At 45.4% G+C, this 23517-nt stretch overlaps 1 protein-coding gene across 1 annotated transcript in view; it reads left to right on the forward strand.

Moving 5' to 3' along the window:
- The window catches only part of PAPPA (pappalysin 1), a 210725-nt gene that overhangs the window by 73684 nt on the left and 113524 nt on the right, over positions 1 to 23517 (forward strand). The window contains exons 6-7 of the mRNA XM_068155635.1: positions 6403 to 6524; positions 14069 to 14576. Of these exons, the coding sequence (XP_068011736.1) occupies positions 6403 to 6524; positions 14069 to 14576 (630 nt within the window). The remainder of the gene's footprint in view (positions 1 to 6402; positions 6525 to 14068; positions 14577 to 23517) is intronic.

Consider the following 23517-nt stretch of genomic DNA (forward strand, 5'->3'; position numbering starts at 1 on the left):
AATATGTTCTTAATAACCCCTAGTTAGTTGCTTCTTAAATAACATACAGTGGATAGCCTGCTAAATCTAAAATTTCATAACAGAGTTATCATATGTTAAGTAAATAGTGATTTTCTAGGGGAAAAGAAAAGTCCTTTGGGTTTTCAAATCCCTGTGCTCAATAGTACTGAAGAGATTTAAAGAGACAGCCCCAAATACTTGCAGTCCAGTTCCTTGTTAAAGTGAAATTCCCAGTGCTAACAGATCATAGAATCATTGAACAGAAGGGGTTGGAAGGGAGCTCTGGCGATCGTCGAGTTCAACCATCCTGCCAAAGCAGGATCGACTGGGGCAGGTCACACAGAAATGTATCCAGGGGGCTTTGGAATCTCTCCAAAGAAGTAGACTCCACAACCCCTCTGGGGAGCTTGCTCCAGGGTCCAGCACCCTCACAGTAAAGAATTTTCTCATCCTGTTCAGATGGAACCTCCTCAGTTCCAGTTTGTGCCTGTTCTTGTCTTTCACAGGGTACCACTAAAAAGAGTCTGGCCCCATCCTTTAGCTATTGATCAGCAATGAGAAGATCATAGTATCATAGTATCAGTCAGGGTTGGAAGGGACCACAAGGATCATCTAGTTCCAACCCCCCTGCCATGGGCAGGGACACCCCACACTAGATCAGGCTAGACAGAGCCTCATCCAGCCTGGGCTTAAACACCTCCAGGGATGGGGCCTCGACCACCTCCCTGGACAACCCATTCCAGGCTTTCACCACTCTCATGGTGAAGAACCTCCTCCTCACATCCAGCCTGAATCTCCCCACCTCCAGCTTCATTCCATTCCCCCTAGTCCTATCACTACCTGAGATTCTGAGAAGTCCTTCCCCAGCCCTCCTGTAGGCCCCCTTCAGATCCCATCTCAGACTTCTGTTCTCTGGGTCTCTCAGCCTTTCCTTATCAAACAGATGTTCCAGTTCCTTCATATCCCTGTAGGCCTCTTTGGAACTCTCTCTAGTATATCCTTGCTTCTCTTGAAGTAGGGAGCCCAGAACTGGACAAAGGACTCCAGCTGTAGTCTCATCAGGGCAGAGCAGAGTGGGAGGAGAACCTCCCCTGACCTGCTGACCACACTTTTTGATGCACCCCAGGACACCATTGGCCTTCTTGGCCACAAGGTACAGAAATGTTGCTGTGACCATTTAAATATGTCACTGAAATACATAAATAATCCTGTCTAAAACATGCCCAAATTTGGTATGTATTAATCAAAATGATGGTGATTAACCCTGGATTATCTGGTGTGCTGAACTTCCAGTACTGATGTGTCCAGCACTGCTGGGTTAGAGATCCCTGCCTGTATCAGTTTGTAAAATTGGGTCACTGTGCAAGACAAGTAGGAGGTAAAATTGGCCAAGTATAATCTTATCTGTGTGTGGGAATACTGTAAATCTTTGCAGCAGATATTTTTACACAAAGTGCACACCATGGCCCAAATTTTACTTGCCTCCCTTGAATGAATAAACTCATTCACTTCAATGGCACTATTCATAGAAAAAACAGAAGACTGATACTCAGCTGCTGAGTTCCTTGGGCCTGGTTTCTAATGTACAGAGGCCCTTTCCATGCTGCTTTGACAGTGTAAAAGGGCCTTAAAAGGATGAATGGGTCTGGCTACGTTAGCAAGTATTGTGACCCAATATAAGTAGATCTCTAGTGCAAAACAGTTGTCAATGAAGACCCGACATCAACACTGGAGGGGTTCTGGGGAGTGGTTTCAGCTCAGCTTTAGCCTGGCTCCACAGCATCAGCAGTTGGAGCACATCAGGTGTGGTCCTGCAGCACATCTCTACTTTGATTTCAGGCAAAACTGGGTCCAGCTTCCATGCTCCAAGTGTTCCAAGTAGGGAAGATGAAGAGCTTCACTTAAAAAATCACTCCTGGTCCAAATTACAATGCTACTGTGGCCACATTCAACGCAGCTCATGTTCTTTTTATGTGCCTTTTCTTCTCTAGAGCTGTGCACAGCCAGTGACCTCTGCTTAATGAAAGTTAGGAAGGGAAAATTCAGCCTTGTGTTTAGCAATGTAGTGCTGGGCCATCTCTGTCTGTGAATAAGGTCCTGACAGGTCTGCAGTGAAAAGGAGAGGAAACATGGAACTAAAGATCATGTGCATTTTCCCTGCTTCGACAAAACCCCTTTTGACTCCCTATCCTCTCCCCAAATGGTGGACTGTGATGATAAACGCATGTTTGCAGTTCTAGGAATTGTATTATGAATTATATGGATCTGAGGACAGAGAGTAATGGTAACTTATAGTTCTGGTAAATTTGGGGTTAGCTCTTCTGTGTCCCCACACCTTGGTAGGAGTAGCTACATGAGCTGTGCACAGAAGTGAAATCTTCTTGCTGGCAGCCCCTCCCTTAGCTATTTAGGGTGGTTTTGGTGTTGGCTCTACTACTCCAGTCATTTACCTACAGGTAAATTTGCCAATGTATGTTTGACCCTAAATCCAGCTGGTTGAGCTTCTGAACACCTCTAGTAATCAAATCCATGAAGAACCATCATTTCTTCTCATAGCTATTCCACACGGGACTGGGACACTTCCCATTCTCCATCCTCCCGTTAAAAAAGACATGAAAAGTCTTGGCGTGCACGTGTGATAATGTGTAATAATAAAGCAATAACAGAGCCAACAAAACAAGTGAAAACAAGTGAGAAGAAGAAAACTCTCTTCATTTCCTGATGGCACCTACCAGATGCGTTCATCTGCTGTCGCTAAGCTTCCATTCAGGCACCTCCTGTTTGATATGCGTAGGCTGGATGTAAACAGTTATTGTAACAGTGCTCTGGAGCAAATCCTGCTTGGACAGAGAACCCTGAATGCATCTGCACTTCCAAGTTTTCATTGAGGTGACTGCATTAATTTCCATGAATCTGATGCTATCTCATTCTTAGCAAGCAAATATTTTGGTCAGTGGTGTCCCAGATCTAGATGGCTGGGCTTGATAGCAGCTGCCTTAAGGCTTGCTGGAAAGTTTCAGTGCCTTGGAGGGGAGAGCACCAGTTCTGAATTTCAAGTAAGCAGGTCCAATTTAGACTGAAAACAAGCACTCCTTGCTGAAAGGAATGGCAGACTTTTGCTAGCTTTGAACTGCTCGCTGAACTGGTGCTGGCCCTGGAGACAATTGTCTGTTTTTCACTAGCAATCTTTAGATTTTGAATGCACTTCAGTGCACTGTCATGCTGTAGGAATGAATTCCTCCTGCACCTCGAGCTTCACAAGCTGGAATTCCCCCAATACTTGGCTCATTAGAAAACAGCAAAGCCTGGATTCTTCCACCAGCCTGCACTTTGGGGAGTCATGTGCACCGGTGAATAAGGTGTCAGATACGCTATCATTCCTAATTAGTAGTGTTTTGAACCGATTCATGCTCATTTTATCTTGATGTCAGTGGCTGCATGAGGTGTAAGGATCTGGCTCCGATTTTCATAAGCCTCTAAATGCGATTCCAGAATTAGTTTTGACATTCGTGGCTGTTTGTAGGATTTGTGTTCAAGAGTCTGCAGACCAAAAACTCAAACCCAGGAGTCATCCCCTGTGTAACTCCTTTCAGCCAGCGGAGTTACATCAGGGTTGAGTTTGGCTCCCAAACTGGAAAAGTAAAAAGAGAAAGTTTGCTCATAGCCTTTCCCACATGACGCTCCTTGTGATTTCTCTCTTACCTCCAAGTCCTTGCTGGTAAAAGGAAATGTTTGTCCATAAGCCTTACAGTTTTTTCCACCATGGCAGCCTGTGATGAAATTGTATAGCTGCTAATTTGAGTAAAAAGCAGTCCTAATTGTGGAAAGTTGGCTTTCAAAGCCCTGGCCTCATCCAGGACCAAGCGCTCATGCAGGAGTCTCCTTGTAGAGCAACCGAAAGATTATTATTGCAGGGACTTCCATCCTGACTGCTGGTGGTTGTGCCTGAAAAACAACAGCACTATAATAATTCTACATTTTGATTTGTCAGTCCCTCTTATTCTGGATTCTTGGCAATTTTTTTGCATGCATTATTTTAGGCGAGCTCGGTTAGACCCTTAAACCACTGCTGTTAGACCCTGCGGTTAGACCCTTAAACCACCTAGTCATGGGGTCTGTGTTGATAGGTTGGACTAGATGATCCTCGAGGTCCTTTCCAACCTAAGTTATACTGTGATACTGTGATACTGTGATACTGTGCTGAATGGGCAGCTGAGAGAGGGAATAGGGAGGCAGTGACATACCAGTAGTGCAGGTGGGTGAAGTGAGACAGAGAGAAGTTATTCACATCATGCCCAAACTGGCTCATCAGGCTGTGCAAGGAAGAGGTGGGCACCTTTGCCTCCCTCTTCTTTATTCTACCCCACTGCCACGTGTTACTCTTCAGATGTTTTCAGCAGGTGCATCCCTTTCTGCACTCTGTGAGCTCAGTCATTTACCCTTCTTTGCAGGGCTGGCTGTGAGCCATATTGAAATGGAGACGAGTTTTACCACTGATTTCATTCCAAGCCCCCCCTGTTGACAATCTCTGCTTCCGCCTAATTAAGCCAACAGAAAGTTGAGTTTCAAATAGATCCCTGTCAACAAATAGGAGATGCTAAGCTGTGGAGCAGCTGAGCATGTGCAATCCCTCCCAGCACAGGGAAAGGAGATCTCCTAGCCTGGAACAGCTCTGAGTGTAAATTTATGATCCCAGTGTTCTTGCTGAGGACCCAAAATAACTTCTGCCTGAGGATCCCATAACGCAATGGGAGACGGTTAAAATTTGCAGAGCTGATTATAATAATGGATGACTCAATCCATACTTACATGGGTAGCTTAGAGAGTGCACTGTGTCACACACAAATTGTTGGCCTAGAACTTTCCTCCTTTCCTAAGTGCATTTAATCATCAAGATAATTAATTTTTTCCTTTCATGTTGGGTGGGCAGCTTTCCCTAAAGCAGTACAATGACTTCTGAATATTAAGCAACTGACTGGGATGAATAACCACACATCCTGGGTCACACAGGGTTCCAGATTTTGGGACCTCAAGGAACAAAGGGCTGAACTGCATTGCATCCTCAGCTGATATAGATCAGCTTAATGTTATGGAGGGTTGAAGAGAGTTACTCTAGTCTATACCAGCTTAAACCCTGATCTTGTGAGTGTATTAGCAAAAACAGTTGTGAGTCAGTGTTTAACTGGGTTTTCCTGTTCAGCTGCTTCTGCTGATAGGACCTTATTGATATAGCTGCTATTAGATGTGTTGTGTAAGTGAAGTAATGTTGGTATCGGGCAGGGAAGTGCCTTTCTTAATGCCATCTGGTGATGTGGAGCCATAAGGTGTTCCAGTTCACAAGGAGCTGTCCACTGGTGCCAGAGCATAAGCATCTCAAATCCATTTTCCCTGACAAAAGGGTCTGAGGACATGTTCTGTTCTGTGTGATCATAACAGAATCGTGGGAGAAACTTGGCTCTGAGTGTACCTGAGGGTTCCTCAGCTTCCTGCTTAAGCCTTAGTGTCTCTGAATGTCTGACTTCAGGAAGGACATTGAGGTGCTGGAGAGGGTCCAGAGAAATGGAGCAAAGGTGGTGGAGGATCTAGAGCACAAGTTTATGAGGAGCATCTGAAGGAACTGTGTTTGTCTAGCCTAGAGAAGAGGAGGCTCAAGGGAGACCTTCTTGCTCTACAACTTTCTGAAAGGATGTTGGAGCTGGGTGGGGATTGGTCTCCTCTTCCAAGGAACAACTGACAGGACCAGAGGAAAGATCATCAAGTTGAACCAGAAGAGGTTTAGGTTGGACATGAGGAATAATTTCTTCCCCAACCCACCCCTTTTCCAGGTCTCTAATGATTTGGGCTGTGATACACCTCCAAAAGCAGGTCCTTAGCTATCCTTAGCAAAGCTGTGCTCTGTAGAGCATCTCTCTCTCATGTTCTCAGAGCCTGGGACTTTACCTTCTCCTCTAATCACCAGTAAGCCCAAGGCTTTCACATCCTGAAGACACTACAAGTTCAAGCAATAAATCCATGGTGGAAGCAGAAATAGATCTGAAATCACCGGAGGACAGTTTCTGTGCTCTCACCACTAAGCAACACACATTTTCTTTTGTCAGGGTTTTGATCCATTTGTAGTGTAGGGAGAAAAAAAAGAAAAAGACAGAGAAGATAGAACTGAGCATGATTTCAGAGGCTGCTGTCATTTAGTGGTGGATGGTGGACACGCAGATGCTGTCTACACAGCCTGGTAGCTCAAACCTACAGAAGGTCGACATCAGAAACCACTCTTGTCAAGTGCCTTGAGAAAAGAGGGTTAAGTGGTACTGAATTCTAAGTCTTATTGCTTTTAATACAGTTGAATAAGCAGCTCATTCAGCTGTTACTAAGTTGGTGTGTTTTCCTGTTTTCCTGGCCTCCTAGAGAAGTGGGATCAGCATGTGATCTGTGTGTGGAAGGAAGAGTCCTGGTGCAATACGCCTTCAGCGCCTCATCTCCCATGCCCTGCGATCCCTCAGGGCACTGGAGCCCACGGGAAGCAGAAGGTGAGTCACAGGGCTGGGGACAAAGACATGGTGTGGGAGAAGACAGGCTGAGAGAGTTGGAATTGTTCAGTCTGGAGAAGAGAAGGCTCTGGGGAGACCTTCTGGTGACTGTTCTGCACTTAAAAGGGTTGATTTAGGAATAGTCTGTTGTGACAGGATAGTCTGTTGTGATAGTCTGTCTGTTGTGACAGGAGAAGAGTGATGGTTTGAAACTAAGAGGGAGATTCAGAATAGATAGAAGGAAAACATTTTTTAGACTGAGGGTGGTGAGATACAGGCCCAGGTTTCCCAGAGAGGCGGTAGATGCCCCATCTCTGGAACCATTCCAAGGCAGATTGTTTGGAGCTCTGAGCAACCTTCTCTAGTTGCAGATGTCTCTGCACACTGCAGGGCTGTTGGACTTCCCACCCAAACCAGCCCATGATTCTATGATAAGATGGGCTAGAGCAGAAGGAGATTCACAAGGGCAGTTGGAACACCTGCCAGAGTGACTGATTACGTCTGTGTGTATCATGACCAAAACTGGAGGACAGATGCATACACTGTGCCTTGTGGCAATGCCACTGGGTGAAGTACTTGTGCTGCCCCTGTGTCCTGACCCTGCCCCAGAATTAACTGAATTCCAGGAGCTGAACCTGAAGTTCAGAAAGCAGCAGAGTGCCAAGAAATGCTGACCATTCACATCTGCCAGATTAATTCCTCAGGGGAGCTGTTTACTCCTTACACTCCAGCTCCACAAGTGAAGAACTGTGTGTTATTTATTTGGCCCTGATTTCTGCTGCCTTCTTTTGCACAGAATAGCAGTGGGCTGCACCAGCAAGTAGGCTGAGAGGAGATTGTCTCTTGCATGCAGCATGAATGCAGGTGACTATGTCAAGCCCAGTCTGGTTCAGGGTGTTTTGTAAGTCATTCTTACTGCTCCTCTCAGAGCAGGTTGAGGGGAAAATGGTCTGCAGAGCCAGTTGTACAATGCCATTATGTCTCCATCTTTAACTCTCCTCCATATCCACTTGCCATTATGTAAGCAGCTGGATGTGGTAGAGCATGTTAAGATTATACCATACAGAGGTCAGTGATCACAAATTAGGGTTTGGAAAGGCCATAATATTATTTCAACCTGTCCATAACAAGCTGTTCTTTTGGCAATAGCATGCTGTGGTCCCAGGTTTCACTAAACACATGAGTAGGCTCAGAGAACTCAAAAGCCAGTCCCTGGATTTTGCAAGCTTGTGACCCAAATCTCTTTACATTATGGGCTTCTCTGTCCTGCAGCTAGAGTATGTGAGTTATTCCATAATAATTCTAGTGGTGGCCTAAACCCAGCACCTAGCAGGATTAGGTTAACAGCTGGGCTTGATGATCTTGGAATCATGGAATCATTTAGGTTGGAAAAGCCCTCTGAGATCATCAAGGCCAACTATCAATACAACACCACCAAGTCCCTAAGTGCCAGGTCTACATACCTTCTGAACATCCCCAAAGTGTCCTTAAAGGTCTCTTCCAACCAAAACAATTCTATGATTCTACAAGTAGGCTATTTGACACAGTTTCAAGCTGTACCAGGGAGGTTTAGACTGGATGTTAGGAAGAAGTTCTTCCCAGAAAGAGAGATTGGCCATTGGGATGTGCTGCCCAGGGAGGTGGTGGAGTCACCATCACTGGAGGTGTTTAAGAAGAGACTTGATTGGGTGCTTTGTGCCATGGTTTAGTTGATTAGGTAGTGTTGGGTGATAGGTTGGGCTCGATAATCTTGAAGGTCTTTTCCAACCTGGTTAAATCTATTCTATTCTATTCTATTCTATTCTATTCTATTCTATTCTATTCTATTCTATTCTATTCTATTCTATTCATTCTGTTCTGTTCTGTTCTGTTCTAACATGGTGGTACATGCAGTGCTGGTTCCCTCATCCTAAGGTCAGCACGTGCAGCAAGCTGTGTCCTCATTGCATGATGGAACAAGATGTGTGGGCTCAGCAGAGGTTGTGGTTCTCTCTCTCTCTCTCTCTTCACTGGTTTGGACATCCAAGGCCAAGGCTGCCAGGCACAGCACAGAACACATCTGGCCTTCAGGTGGAGGTTAATCAAGAGCTCCATCATGGGAAGCAGCACTCCAGCTATGAGTGTGACTGGATTATCAAGCACACAGGATTAGCAAAGTTTGGACCACTTGCAGTAGTAGTGCAGGGTGGAAGGTGGAATTTCCACTTAGCCAAGGCTTACAAGACTTTGAAGCTTGGTTTTGTTTGGAACCAAACCTGAGACATTTGAAATTCTCCATAAAGGAAAATTGAAAACAAAAAGTGTTTGAGGCCGGCCAAAATGTTTTGTTTAGCTCATATAATTCCTCTTTCATGAACTTCAGTGAAATTATGGCATTTGAAAACATCCCTTTTTTTAGCATATAATCTAGGGCAGGAGCAACTTTTAATATCAAAATAAAAGAAAAGGGGGGAAAAAGTGTCTCAAAGTGCAAAAATGAAACCATTTCATCCAAAAAAACGTCAAAACACAATGTTCCAGTATTGTTAGGACTTTCTTCCCATCTTCTGTTCCATAATAAAATTTTGGCCAAATAAACCAAATTGTGCAGTGTGCTGGTTCTGAAGGAACTGTGCATTCCATGGAGATAGGCAGCTCTCTCAACATTTCTCCAGTGAGCTCTGATTCAAAAACTTCCAGGTCTCACTCCTCTTGCCAGCAGCGTTATTCCTAGAGAAACTAAGCCACTCTAAGATTTATTACTAGCTGCATTTTGCATTTAATTTCCTCTTCTTACAGTGTGTGCCTCTGTGTTCCTAACTATGAAGGGTGCAGCCTGATCCTTATCAGTCTCATTCAGTTGCTGTTGTGCCATGGCTCTGGAAAGACAATCTGGGAATCATGGCCTCATGCTACATTAACAAGTTGTCTCCGCTTTAGGGTGGAGATTTCTGGGGTGCATTAAGAAGATTGTGACCAGCAGGTCGAGGGAGGTGCTTGTCCTCTTCTATGCTGTCCTAGTGAGGCCTCCTTTGGAGTATTGTGTCCAGTTCTGGGCTCCTCAGTTCAAGAATCATAGAATCATAGAATCATAGAATCATAGAATCATAGAATCATAGAATCATAGAATCATAGAATCATAGAATCATAGAATCAATAAGGTTGGAAAAGACCTCAGAGATCATCAAGTCCAACCTATCACTCCACATCTCATGACTAACTTAACCTTGGCTTCAAGTGCCAGGTCCAATCCTTTTTTGAACACCTCCAGTGATGGTGACTCCACCACCTCCCTGGGCAGCACATTCCAATGGCCAATTACGCTCTTTGTGAATAACTTTCTCCTCACCTCGAGCCTAAACTTCCCCTGGCACATCTTGATACTGTGTCCTCTTGTTCTGGTGCTGAGAGAACTACTGGAGAGAGTCCCGTGGAGAGCTACAAGGATGAGTAAGGGAACAGAATATCTGTGTTATGAGGAGAGGCTGAGAGACCTGGGGCTGTTTAGCCTGGAGAAGAGCAGCTGTCAATGCTAAACAATAGCTGGGTGTGGGACAAGAGGATGGGGCCAGACCCTTTTCAGTGTTGCCCAGTGGTAATGTGAGGGGCAGCAGACACAAACTGGAATCCAGGAAGTTCCACCTCAACACAAGGAAAAACTTCTTTCCTGTGAGGGTGATGAAGCACTGAACCAGGCTGCCCCGAGAGGTTGTGGAGTCTCCTTCTCTGGAGACTTGCCTGGATGTGTCCCTCTGTGATCTGCCCTAGGTGAACCTGTTTCTGGCAGGGGGATTGCACTAGAGGATCTCCACAGGTCCCTTCCAATCCCCACCATTCTTTGATTCTATGAAAATATACCCAGTGTGTGGTATTTGTTGCTCTGTAATTTCCTGTCATCACTGCCACCCTCCCTGACATTTGGGATCTCTGCCTATTTGCACTTGCTCTGAGTTACAAATAGCACAGTTAGATCATTGTCTGGCTTCTTTAATTGTCTATCTGTGAGTACTCAAGCATGCAGGCTTTAAATTCACTTTCTGCACATGTTCATGTGTAAATCTCCACTGCCTGAATGTGCATGGCAAGTGAGCACAAAGGAGCCACACACATGGCCAAAATGAACTCATTTCAAAATCTGAGACGGCATTCATGGAAAGGGTACTCATCCAGCTTCTTACCAGAAAACCACATTTCTGACATGTCTCTGAAGCAGCTCTGAACCTGGTTGGTCTGATTTAGTTTTCTGGAGGTCTCCAAGCACTGTCACATTGCACAGCTACCCACAGTAGCTGGCACCAGATGTGGTCAGGACTACATGTGAGCTGTGACCTTCGCACAGCTCTGCAACGGGGACTGCATCCTGACTAGTGCTCTGCTTTAGCCTGGATATTGTGGGGTCCAGCACTCCAGGCTGAGATACTTTCTGATTCTTTTTCAGCCAGTTTTGCCCCTTGGTAAGGGTTGTGGGAGGGCACTGGAGGTCAGACAGTTCTGGTTTACTCTTTACCTTCAACATAGAGCAAGAAAATTCTAACCAGCAACACCAGCTAGATAAGCAAACCTTGCAGCACCCCACAACTTGGTCTAAGTGGGCTTTAATATCTGGAAGGTGATTCTGGCTCAAAGCCAGGTAAGTACCTTTGCCTTACTGTGCAATATATGCATGTATCAGTCAGTTCCTACTGCCTGCCTCACTACTGACTGAGAGAAATACGAGAACATAAGAAAAGATTTTGCTGCCTTAGGCTGCCCCAGTGCCCTTCCTTTCCCAGTGGCAGTCTTTCACTGGAGAGTGATTTATTCTGTTTTCACAAGTGCAATTGTCTCAGGTGAACATTAGAGTCCCACTGGATAGTTCCTTTCTCTTGACCACCTAAGACATGTGGCAGGTGAGCTGTAGCTGTGACAGCAGCTGCATCCCAAGAGGCTGCTGGTCCCAAATGGCCTTGTACAGAATCACAGAATCTCAGCAGGGTGGGATTTGGAAGGGACCTCTGGGGATCATAAGCAGGTTCACCCAGAGCATGATGCACAGAATTGTGTCCAGGCAAGTGTGTCTAGTGTCACCTGTGCATACAAGTGTGTCAAGTCTCTGTCCATGTGCCAGGGCAACAGAAGGACATTTACCCCAGCCACTTCACTTGACTGCATGTTGAAGGCTTGTACAGACACAAGTATCCGTGGCCAGCGTTTTGGGGGAAGCCTCTCTCCCAGCCTACCATCTTTGCTAACCAGGAGATGACGTTTGGGTTACTCTCACAAGCACTCACATTTTCATAGATACATATCACCACTGTGGCTGGAAAAGACCTTTAAGATCATCGAACCCAAGTATTATCTGATTCTACCAAGTCTGTTGCTCAACCATTGTTAACTGTGTCCCTTTGTCTCAGGCAAGACATAATGTTGTGCAAGACTCTGTTCTGTGATCACTCTTATTGATGATCTCAGTCTTATTGGTGATCTCATAAGCCAAAGGATTTTCAGAACCCAGATGCACAGGGGAAGCTTTTCTTTGTTTTTTGTATACAAATATTTGTAATTCTCCTAGTATTTGCCCCTCTCTAGAAATCTGAGTGTTACATGGAATAAGGTTTCCATTTTCTCCCACAGTTAAATGAATGTTTCTTGTGCAGGTCTAAGTGTTTGATGATATTTCAGAGTCTCTTTATCTCAACTTAATTGCTGTTTTTAGTCTATGGATGATTACAGTCAATCTCTCATTTGGGGGTCATGATCCGCATCAAACTCCCTGGGGCTGTTCCCAGTTCGTGTAACTCCAGGGATCACACCTTGATCTACCAAAATGTGTAGGTTTAGTCACTATTTAAGTCTTACAGAGGCTGTGAACCTGGCAGAGGTGTATTTGTAGGAACCCAGGTGGAGATCACCTTTGATGATAGAAGGCTGTGAGCCATTAATCAGCCCCATTTTTTTTCTGTCTGTGAGATGGCAGTGATAAGATTCACAGAGCTTCCCAAAGCCCTCTGAGATACTAGGGTTAAAAACACCTTCTCAGGGCTTCAGTCAGAAGCCTTCTATGAGCCTGTGAGAAAGTCATTGGCAGGCTCAGCCAAGCACAGGCAGAGGTCAGCAAGTTTTGTGAGATAATGTGAGTCCTGAGGGATGTTCAGTGATTACACATAGCACTTGTGAGCCTGCCGGGGGGGGAAAACCTGAGCGTGTTAAATGGAATTCTGGCTTTCTTCAACACATATATGGCTGCTGTGGTGTCTCCAGATGCTGAGGCTTGTGGCATTCCTGCTGCTCTCTGGCATGTGAGGTGGAGAATGGGACTGTGGGTTTGTGTGAGTGATGGGGAAGTCGTGCATCTGCAGGATGATCTTGTTGGATGGTGGGAGAACTACCTGAGGTACCAGGAGATCTATTCTGCATCTGGGTTCATTTGGTATGGACAGGAGAATTCCCTGTGCTGCTTATCCTTGACAGAAGGGGCACATTTCTAGCACTTCATAGGATCACAGACAGTAAGAGTAACCTTCACACATTGCCCTTTTCTCCTCAAATTAGCAGTGATGTCCTGTTTGTCCATGTCTGCCCTCTGCTTTATCTTGCTTTCTTTCTCAGTTACAAACAGATGTGCTCTCCTTGTTTTACTTTTTTTACCCTTTCCTTTCTCTATTCCTCTCATTACTATTCTTTATCTTTACTTTTCCCTTTCTTCTTTTCTGTACTTTGCCTGCTCTCTGTCCTGCTTGTTCCCCTTTCTTGTGACTGCTTGGGAAGAATAGGGAATTTATGGCTCTCACTGGATTCTGTTACCAACTGTTCCACCCATCTGACCTCTCTGGATCTTGCAGATCCAGACTCTGTGCCAAATTGTAATGTTACCATAGTATTTGGGAGCCCAGAAAGCATTGTGGCTTTCATTAGTTTTTAGCAATACCTCCCATGTAGTTGAACATAGCCAACGGTGAGAAATGTAAAAGTACAAGTGCCTGTTGTTCCACCACAGCAAGCACAGAGTCCAGACCTGAGCTTCATGTACCTCCAGAAAAAAAGGGGTCTTACACAGCGTGCTGGATTAGCCTGTAAATGGCACTAGAGTGCCTCAACAGCACAGTGCCACAGCTCCTTGGAATCAACAAAGCTCTTTTTCTGTCTTTGTTGAAGAGAAAAAGGTTGTGGTTTAGAGTGAGAGGCAAGGGAATAAGTAAGGGCACAGAGGTGAACTGAAGGCAAAGTGACTCTGTTTATCAGGTGAAGCACCAAGTAGAATTGCTGGGAAATATCATTGTTTGGCTCAGGGGAAGGCACTGAAATAGGAAATTCAGGACCAGATGCACTGGCACAGTGTGTGCTGTGTGCTGTTCAGCCTAGCTGGGCAGTTAAACTGGGCTTGCATCTCTCACCCAGCCAGGAGACATCGGCATTCCATTCCTCCTCTCCTTGCTGGCCATGGTGCTTCTGCTCAAGTATGCAATTAGTTTCCTGGACAGATATGTTCTCGTGCCACCAGTTTGTATTTCAAGACTGATGCCAGTGCTAACCCAAGTTTTCTAACTTCTTTTGTGCCCTATCTTTGCTTCCTTGTTCCCTTCCAGGACACCCTGATGTTGAGCAGCCTTGTAAATCCAGTGTCAGAACATGGAGTCCCAACTCGGCAGTCAACCAACACACAGTACCCCCAGCCTGCCCTGAGCCTCAGGGCTGCTACCTGCAGCTGGAGTTCCGTTACCCTCTGACTCCAGAGTCCCTCACAGTCTGGGTGACATTTGTTTCCCCAGACTGGGACTCCAGCGGAGCAGTGAATGACATCAAGCTGCTCACCATCAGCGGGAAGAACATTTCTCTTGGGCCGCAGAACGTCTTCTGTGACATCCCACTGACCATAAAACTGGATGCAAGACAAGTGGGGGAGGAGGTGTATGGGATCCAGATCTATACCCTGGATGAGCACCTGGAAATCGATGCTGCCATGCTGAGCTCCGTGCCCCACAGTACCTTGTGCGTGGACTGCAAACCCATCCAGTACAAAGTGGTTCGGGACCCTCCTTTCCAGTCTGGATCTCCAGTTGTCATCTCCAACCTCAGCAGGAGATTTGTTGACACGTAAGTACTGCTTCCAGTACTGAAGAGGCTTGTTCAGAGGAAAACTAACACCTGTTCCTCCCATCCTAGTAGTGTCCAGCATCACAATTGATTGATGGGGTTTGGAAGTAGATAGACATGCCAGATATCACCCAGAGAGGATGTTCTCTGGGGATATCTGAGGATATTCCCAGGTGGCCAAGAAGGCCAATGGCATCCTGGCCTGCATCAGGAACAGTGTGGCCAGCGGGAGCAGGGAGGACATTCTGCCCCTGTGCGCAGCACTGGTTAGGCCACACCTTGAGTCCTGTGTCCAGTTCTGGGCCCCTCAGTTTAGAAAAGATGTTGACTTGCTGGAACCTGTCCAGAGAAGGGCAACAAAGCTGGGGAGGGGTTTGGAACACAAGCCCTATGAGGAGAGGCTGAGGGAGCTGGGGCTGCTTAGCTTGGAGAAGAGGAGGTTCAGGGGAGATCTTATTGATCTCTCCAACTCCCTGGAGGGAGGTTGTAGATGGGCGGGGGCTGGTATCTTTTCCCAGGCAACCTGCACCAGAACAAGAGGACACAGTTTCAAGCTGTGCCAGGAGAGGTTTAGACTGGATGTTAGGAAGAAATTCTTCATAGACAGAGAGATTGCCCTTTGTAATGTGCTGCCTGGGGAGGTGGTGGAGTCACCATCACTGGAAGTGTTCAGGAGGAGACTTGATGGGGTGCTTGGTGCCATGGTTTAGTTGATTAGATGGTGTTGGATGATAGGTTGGACGTGATGATCTTGAAGGTCTTTTCCAACCTGGTCTATTCTATTCTATTCTATTCTATTCTATTCTATTCTATTCTATTCTATTCTATTCTATTCTATTCTATTCTATTCTGACAGGAGCTCCACACTCGGGTGAAACAGCCTGAGATTATATGGGGAATTTGGGAGAAATTTCCGGGCAGCTTGTGCAGAGAGGTGAAATTCAGGCTTTGCTTAATCAGAAAGGATATTGCAAACTATCTGAGCTCTGATAAGTTAAGTGTTTAAGATAACCTAAGTGAGGACCTCTGGAGGAACATGGTCATAATTTTTTTCAGAAATCAGTTGAAAGTAGCATTTTGATGGGGAAGGAGAGAGCAGGGCTTTCAGCGCTGCTGCAACAATTAGCTGCTAAAGGAAGGATGGAAAAATACACTTTGCATGTTTAGGTGTCTAAAAGTATTTCAAGCACTTTCATTTTCTGCTTTCAATAAAACAAATTGTGTTGGAGTGAGGTTGTTCTAACGCAGCAAACATGCCAAACACACTGGTTTGTTGTAGGGACTGAGTTCCATCCCAGATGCAGCTATGTTCATCTACTCAAGGAATGCAAGATTGTTGAGGAGAGTCCAACTTCAAAATATTTAGTGATTTCAAGGTGCTCCATAATCTACCCAAAGGCATTCTGCAGCAGCAAGAAAAACATCTTTTGCATAACATGATTCCCTGGAAGTGATTCACTCATCTGTGGGAACAACGTGAAGGTCTTTTGAAAAATGAGCACCAGATAAAAGGAAACCTGCTAAGAAAACTGCACTCTAATTTAGAAAGGATGATCTAATTAGTACAGCTAATATCAAGGAAGCATACATCATTATGGTCTTCTAAAGCATATTTAAATATAATAAAAATGATTAATTAACATTTCAGTAATTATGAGCTACCATCCCTTTCATGGCCCAATTATGCAGCTTAGAAGATGCAAATGGCCCCTGCGGATTTAAAACTTCAAGGTAACTAACAATAGTGATTATACAAACAAGACCCAGGACATCAGTGATGTTACTCATGTGCTGAAAGTTAAGCATGTGCTTAAGTGCTTTCTTGGGCTGTAGCCTTGTTCCAACAATTGCTGGCACTTGACTTGAGGTGAATATTGGCATATGGGAAATGTGGAAAATGGTGAATTTTCCCATGGTTTTGCTGTGAAAGCATCTTTGCCTGAATCCTGGCCCACTCTCCTTGGAAAATGGGACTGGTTTGCTTTGAAATACTTGCATACCTTAGCACAAGTTCCCACAGAAACAGGTCCAGTTTTGAGCTCATAGCTGAATGTGAAAAGAAGGAAGGAAAGAAGGAAGGAAGGAAAGAAGGAAGGAAGGAAAGAAGGAAGGAAGGAAAGAAGGAAGGAAGGAAGAAAGGAAAGAAGTAAGGAAGGAAAGAAGGAAGGAAGGAAGGAAAGAAGGAAGGAAGGAAAGAAGGAAAGAAAAGAAAGACGGAAAGAGAAGAAAGAAGGAAAGAAGGAAAGAAAGAAAGAAAGAAGGAAATAAAGGAAAGAAAGGAAGAAAGGAAGAAAAAGAAAGAAAGGAAAGAAAGAAAGAAAGAAAGAAAGAAAGAAAGAAAGAAAGAAAGAAAGAAAGAAAGAAAGAAAGAAAGAAAGAAAGAAAGAAAGAAAGAAAGAAAGAAAGAAAGAAAGAAAGAAAGAAAGAAAGAAAGAAAGAAAGAAAGAAAGGAAGGAAGGAAGGAAGGAAGGAAAGAAAGAAAGAAAGAAAAGAAAGAAAGAAAGAGAGAGGAAGGAAGGAAAGAAGGAAGGAAGGAGGGAAGGAAGAATGGAAGGAGGGAAGGAAGAAAGGAAGGAAGGGAGGCAGGGAGGGAAGGAAACCGAAACACAGCCTGTATTCTGAGTTCTGTTCCACTGTCTTCTGCTATGATTTCATGGGTCTCTTCTAGTTTCTAGCTAACTGAAGTGAAAGGGTGTTCTGGTCATTAGATCAGTAGCCAGGGATTAATGACAGCTTTCTGTGCATCACTGAGTAAACAACATGGGATAACATTACTGTACCTGTTTGTACATCTCACCTGGTTATGTAGCCAGCTAAAAGCCAGACAGAAAATTTACCTTAGTTTTTCTGGGTTCTACCTGTGACCAGCAGACAGAAATGAATGCTCCTGGAGGCTGACACAGTTCACCTATCCCTGCCCTCCCATCTAGCTGGCCTTGGGTTGGCTCTCTGTCTTTCCAGGGGCTACCAGTGAGCTGTGGTGAGACACATGGAAAGCTGAAATGAACTTTTTAGTCAGTGAGTAAAAAGTCAAAGACACAGATGTTTGAGCACCATTGTTGGTTTCAAGACTTGTGCATGCCTTTGAAATGTTGAAAAGTGGGGTGACTTTCTCTCTTAGTGGCATATGAGCACAACACTGCTCCACAGGCCCTGGTGAGGGGTGGTCAGGCAGGTTTGCAGGCTGTTATTGGATGTCCAAGTTGCTGTTGTCCTACACCTTGAGACACCTCAAACATGCTGAAACTCTTCATGGGGTTGTGGTTATATGGTAGAGGCCAATGCAAGGTGAATTTTCCATTAGCACCTTGTGCAATGTCTAGCCACAGTCTTTGCACTCTGTAAGCAGGCAGGAGAGAAGGTGCTTCAGGGAAGTCAGGGGCAGAGGTGTTGGGCTGTGCTCCTACCTATCAGTATGTGTAGAGGTAACTGCAGTCTCCCTCGACCTCTTCTCATCTGCATGTTTGTCTGTCTCTGTACAGCTGGAATTCAGCATATCGGTGCAACCAGACTCTGCAGCCCCTTCATCTCCCTGTAAGCCCCAAGCCAGTTCCCCCTCCTTTGTGCTTTTGCATGTTTTCCATATTAAATAAAACGACACCCCCACAAATTCTGTGGAAGGTTATTTTGAAGGCAGTCACATATCTTTACTCTTGCCTTCTCTGACCTTGATCTTCACTTTCTCTTTCTCTCCCAAAGGAAATATTTGCTTGCACTGTTATCTGTGAGCAAGATCCTTTCCCCAGGTGTGGTGATGTTGAAAGAAAAATTAATTTCTCTTGCCTTCTTCCCGTCAAAGAGAGGGAACTTCTCTTTAAGCTGAGAGGAGAGAGAGCTTTAATGGATAGCCCTTGCCTAGTCAGCACTGGGTGCTTCACAGAGGAGAGTAAATAAGTAGAATAGTGGAAACCTTTTATTAAGAAATGCAAAATAATGGCAGACTTTCTGCTCGCAAGCTAAATTTTAATCTCAGCTCTTGGCTGAAGCTGAGCCTAACAAACATTTCTAAGGGACAGGACCTTATCCTTGGACCTTACAGAAACCAGGCAAAACGCACTCAATTCCACAGAGTGTGATCAGCCAGAGCTTCTGGTATCTGTGATACAAAAATGAGAGTCAGAGCCTAGGAAGAGAGCAGAAAGCTAAATAAATCAGTGGGGGAATGAAAAAGAAAAGAGGTCAGGGCAGGTGCAGCAACAGAACTGCTGAGTCTTCGCACAGCGGGGAGTGATAAGGAAGGAGCCTCATCTGCAACTCTCAAAGTCTCAGCTCAGAATTTCATCCAAAGTTTGGGTTGTGCTCACATGTAGAGGGTTGTACCTTGTTCTCTAGAAATGATGTGCAAGATAGTCACAGTGGTGAGCATGGCAATTGCTTTGCCATGACTTTGCCCTTGCTGTAGCACCTCCATGCTCACATCACTGCTGTTGGAAATGGCATTGCTCTTTCATTTGTTTATAGCAGCCACTGGTTCCTCAAGAGCTCAGTGAGAAGTGAGTGCTCACAATGAGATGCTCTCCTGAAGATATACCAGGTACAGTGAGGTCCCAGTTCCACTGGGACAGTCTGGGGTGAGCAGCCCCATGGCACTCTCAGCAGCTGAGTCTGCGAGCAGTGAGCAGCTGGGTGTGCTGGCGAGGTCTGTGCTCTCCCCTGTGGCAGGCCAAGCCGAGAGACACTGAGGTTAGTTTTGGAAAGCTGTCAGAATAACTGGAAAAGTTTCTAAGAATTGGAACTTTTCCCAACTTTTCTGCCACAGACTTTGTAGGAAACCTCAAACCGTGGTGGATGGCGGTGAATCGAGTTGTCTGTGGTGTTAACCTGTAGGCTTTTTTAAGACAAAAGCACTGACCAAAATAGCCTTAGAAAGAATCCCAGCATGAAGCTAGTGTGAGGTTTGGGTCTGCAGAGTTGTACATCACTGAGAAACAAGTATGTGGAGCTGTGAGATATATGTCTGAGCCATTCCTGCACTGACTAGAGCTTTAGTACTTAAGTGATACCTAGAGATACTGAATTCATGCTTGAAAAGAAAGGAAAAAAGAGAGACTGAGAATGAAGCTTGCATTTGCTCATACAGAGATGTGTATTTGTACTCAGGTTTGGTTATTTTGCACCTATGTTCTATGCCTGATCCTTTTCTGTTGCTCAGTTGGATGGGATCAGTTGCCATCTAGCTACAGTTGTTTAAGCAAGCACAATATTTGTCAGTACTTAGTTGGAGTCTGGAGTTCCACCAGTGATAAGGCTGTGAAGCCCATGTCATTTACTGTGCTTGCACTCCACACCTCAGATGGTGGAGTGCAGATCTTACCAGGGCTTCTTGGAGTGATGGCAGAGTGATAGGGAACTTGCCATTATTGTGACTGCAGGTAGCTGGAGGGCTGCTGCGGCTTTGTTCGTCAGTCCTTAGAGTTTCATGTCCTCCAGCACTGTTCTTTGTCCAAAACAAGTGTTTGTTTCAAAGTCTGGGTTACAGATGTGTTTGCCATTTGTTATTGGTATCCAGTTGGAAGGCCATGTAGTGACTTGTCAGACACCTCAGACTGAGTGTCACAGAATCCCAGCATCGTGGGGGGTGGAAGGGACCTCTGGAGATAATCCAGTCCAACCCCCCTGCTAAAGCAGGGTCACCCACAGCAGGTTGTTCAGGATCACAATGTCCAGCTGCATTTGGAATCTCTCCAGAGAAGGAGACTCTACAACATCTCTGGATAGCTTGCTCCAGGGTTCCAGCACCCTCACAGGAAAGAATTTTTTCTGGATGTAGTTGAAGGAGATGGAAATCAGGTCTGAGTCTGAGTGAGTGTGAAATATTTGGTGAATTCCTACAAATATGAAGAAGCAGAGAGGCTTGAGAATCAGCAGTGGCAAATCACTATGAGCAATAATTCATTCCAGCTAATTTTTGGTGTGCCTTTTAGCCCCTGACCTGACTAGGTAGGCTGTGTTTGTATGACACAGGCCCAGCTGAGCAGAGAACTGGAAAACTCTGAGTATCACAGTGATGGTATGTAAACCTAAGTCTGCTGAATGCATCACTAATATTTCAAGGCAACATCTGTCCTTATTATGGCATTCCTTCCTTCATCTTGAAGATCTATTTCTCTATTTTCTGAAGGTCTACCAGCCAGAGGAATGTATGATCTAAAGCAGCTGAAATGAATTGCCAGATCCATCTGTCATGAGGATAATTAACACCACATTTCCACCCAAACAAGATACAGATCACTGGGTGGATGTTCTCCCGACACCAAGAGCTGAAGCCCACATTATCACCATCCTCTGCTCCCCCCTCCTCCGCAGTTACTGTGCCAAACCTCTCTTGATATGCCAGGAAATATCGGGGAGTATCTAAGATAGGACGGAAATGTTAAGAAAGCACTTTACATGCCCAGATTTATCAGCAAGAGCTGCTAGGTTGTCTGTGTGATATCAGCACGCTACACATCTGGGTTCCCAACAGGCTTTAGAACTGGATGTGGTATTCCAGATGTCCTTGTGCACGAATTCTTACCCAGCTACCCTGGCAATATCTTGCCTTGATGCGTGCAAGCACCTCATATGCTTTTTTTGTGTGTATACATCCACCCTGTTGATGGTTCACAGTCATTTCTGTAGTATAACTCCTTTCTTCTCTGCATCTACTGAGCCTATTCTTCAGTTCTGTGTTCTCCAAGGATACTTAGACTTTAGGAGTTCAAATCTTTATTATAGGAGGTGTTTGCTAGTTAACCTCAAAGAGATACCTGAAAGACATTTCCATTTGAATTTCTCGTTCAGTCCAACTTATTACAGCTACTAGAAATGCAGAATAGTGCCATCTCTTGCTGAGTCTCCAAGTATTTGATGCCTGCTCTCACACCTTGCAGCACCATTGAAAGCATTCATTCTGTAGTCTGCATCTAGGAGATTCTTTCCCACAATTACATAATTCTCCATATTATTTCTCTCCTGTAATATATTGCAGATCCCTATCTGCAGTCATGTGAAAGTTTACAGCTCATCTCCAGAGGAAATGCTTTTACCAAGCTTCAACATGAACAGATTTTCCCTTATTCATACTTTCTTGCTCATTCCTAAGAGCTTCCCTGTCATTAGGTTGCAGAACTGAACAGACAAAGCTATTTTGAGCTTTCCTAAGAAGCAGCCACCAAACACCCTTGCGTCCCACCAGATTTCTCTGGCCCCTACAACTTCCAGTTTCAAGTACAGTGCTACACTCATAGTACTTGTTTAGTTCTTTATCCAAGGTTCTTGCATTAAGGATGTTTTGATTTGTTCCTCTCTGACCTTAGTTTCCCAGGTGGATCAGTGGCCCTGTGGTCGCTGTCCAAAAACCTCCATGTGTCAGCGAAGAGCTTTGAGTGTATCAGAGCTGCCTGTGGTCAGTTTTGGCAATGCTGTAAAGGCTAATATTCAGCTGGTGTAGGACTGTGTAGCAGTCCTGGAGCTCAGTGAAGGCTCTGCAGTTCTGCTGGAAAGCATTATCTGTCTTCATGCCTCACTGAGCCCTCCTCTACCCTTGACTGTGTTGTCAGCTTCTTCCTCACATAGCCAGTATTGATTGCCCTGTTTCATAGAATTATGGACTGATTTGGGTGGGAAGAAAGTGTTAAAGGCCATCTAGTCCAACACTCCTGCAGTGTGCAGGGACATCTGCAACTACAGCAGGTTGCTCAGAGTCTCAGACAATCTGACCTGGAATGGTTCCAGGGATGGGACATCTACCACCACTCTGGGCAGCCTGGGCCACAACCCTCAGCATAAAAAAAAGTCTGCTTTCTCTCTAGTCTAAATCTCCCTCTTTTAGTTTAAACACATCACCCCTTGTCCTGTCACAACAGGCCCTGCTAAAAGGTCTGTTCCAGTCTCCCTTAGAGGCCCCTTAAAATGCTGAGAGGCTTCTGCTTAATCATCTTGAACATTTCTTGTGAAGAAAGAATCAAAAAGTAAAGAAGAGCTGCCTGTTCTAGACCTTCTCTTCCTAAAGTGGGAAACTGGCCATAGACTCATCTGACCCTAACAGAGGCACAGTGATGGTAGAAAGCAGAGTCCTCCACCCAGCAGCATCTTCACCACCAACATCCCCTTCCTGAACAGCGTAGCCTCATCTCTGACTTGCATGGCAGCAGAAAGGTGGGACTGGGCAAGGAGGCCTCAGGGCTGGCTCATCCTGCTCCCCATGCCAGACAGGATCATGTACACCTGCTCCACACCAAGGGCTGGGGAAGCCAGGAAGAGCAAAACACTTCTTTTCCATCTCCTGTTGTGCATCTTTCCTTCACATCCATTGTGCTGCAAAGTACCAAGGTGGCAGTTGTCATTATTTACAGCTGCTGGTAGTGTGCTGGGTCTTCCAGGGAAGAAGCCCAGCCGGTGCCTTCTTTCAGAGAGCTCCCAGTTACAGGTTGGAGGCTAGCAGTGTCCAGCTCTTGGGACTGTATGGCTCCACTTGGCTGATGTGACTTGACAGCTGGAAGTCACGTGCTGATGGCTTCTCTCCTTCCTTTCTTCCTTCATGAGAGGTGCCAGGTTAGCTCTGCAAAACAATAAAACCTGCCTCCTGACCCCACACGCAGAACAGATAGAGCAATTTTTTCCTTTGCCACCCTCTGCCAAATTGCCTGAACCCTGCCCTGGAGAAGAGAAAGAACAATTTGACAACGTGTGCCCATTCAGTAGGCAGCTTTTCTGCTAAGCCTGTGTGAAGACGCCGTGCGGTGCCAGCTGTAGTGATAGATTTGTGAGTCTTCGCTGTTGCGGTTTCTTATGTAAGGCTGTAACTGGAGCTGGCGCTCGACACGCTCCGCAGCTCCTGTTCTGGCTCGGCTCCACATGATGCAACAATAAGGTAGTAAGGGCAGGTCTAAACCTCCCTACTTTTGTGCTCCTGAGGCAGGGCAGCCCAGAGAAAGTTTTCAGCCTGGGTCTGTCTTTG

The sequence above is a fragment of the Melanerpes formicivorus genome, unplaced genomic scaffold (genome assembly GCF_026170545.1).
Source record: "Melanerpes formicivorus ecotype bairdi unplaced genomic scaffold, bMelFor1.0.p_v2 SCAF_33, whole genome shotgun sequence".
Classification (NCBI taxonomy): domain Eukaryota; kingdom Metazoa; phylum Chordata; class Aves; order Piciformes; family Picidae; genus Melanerpes; species Melanerpes formicivorus.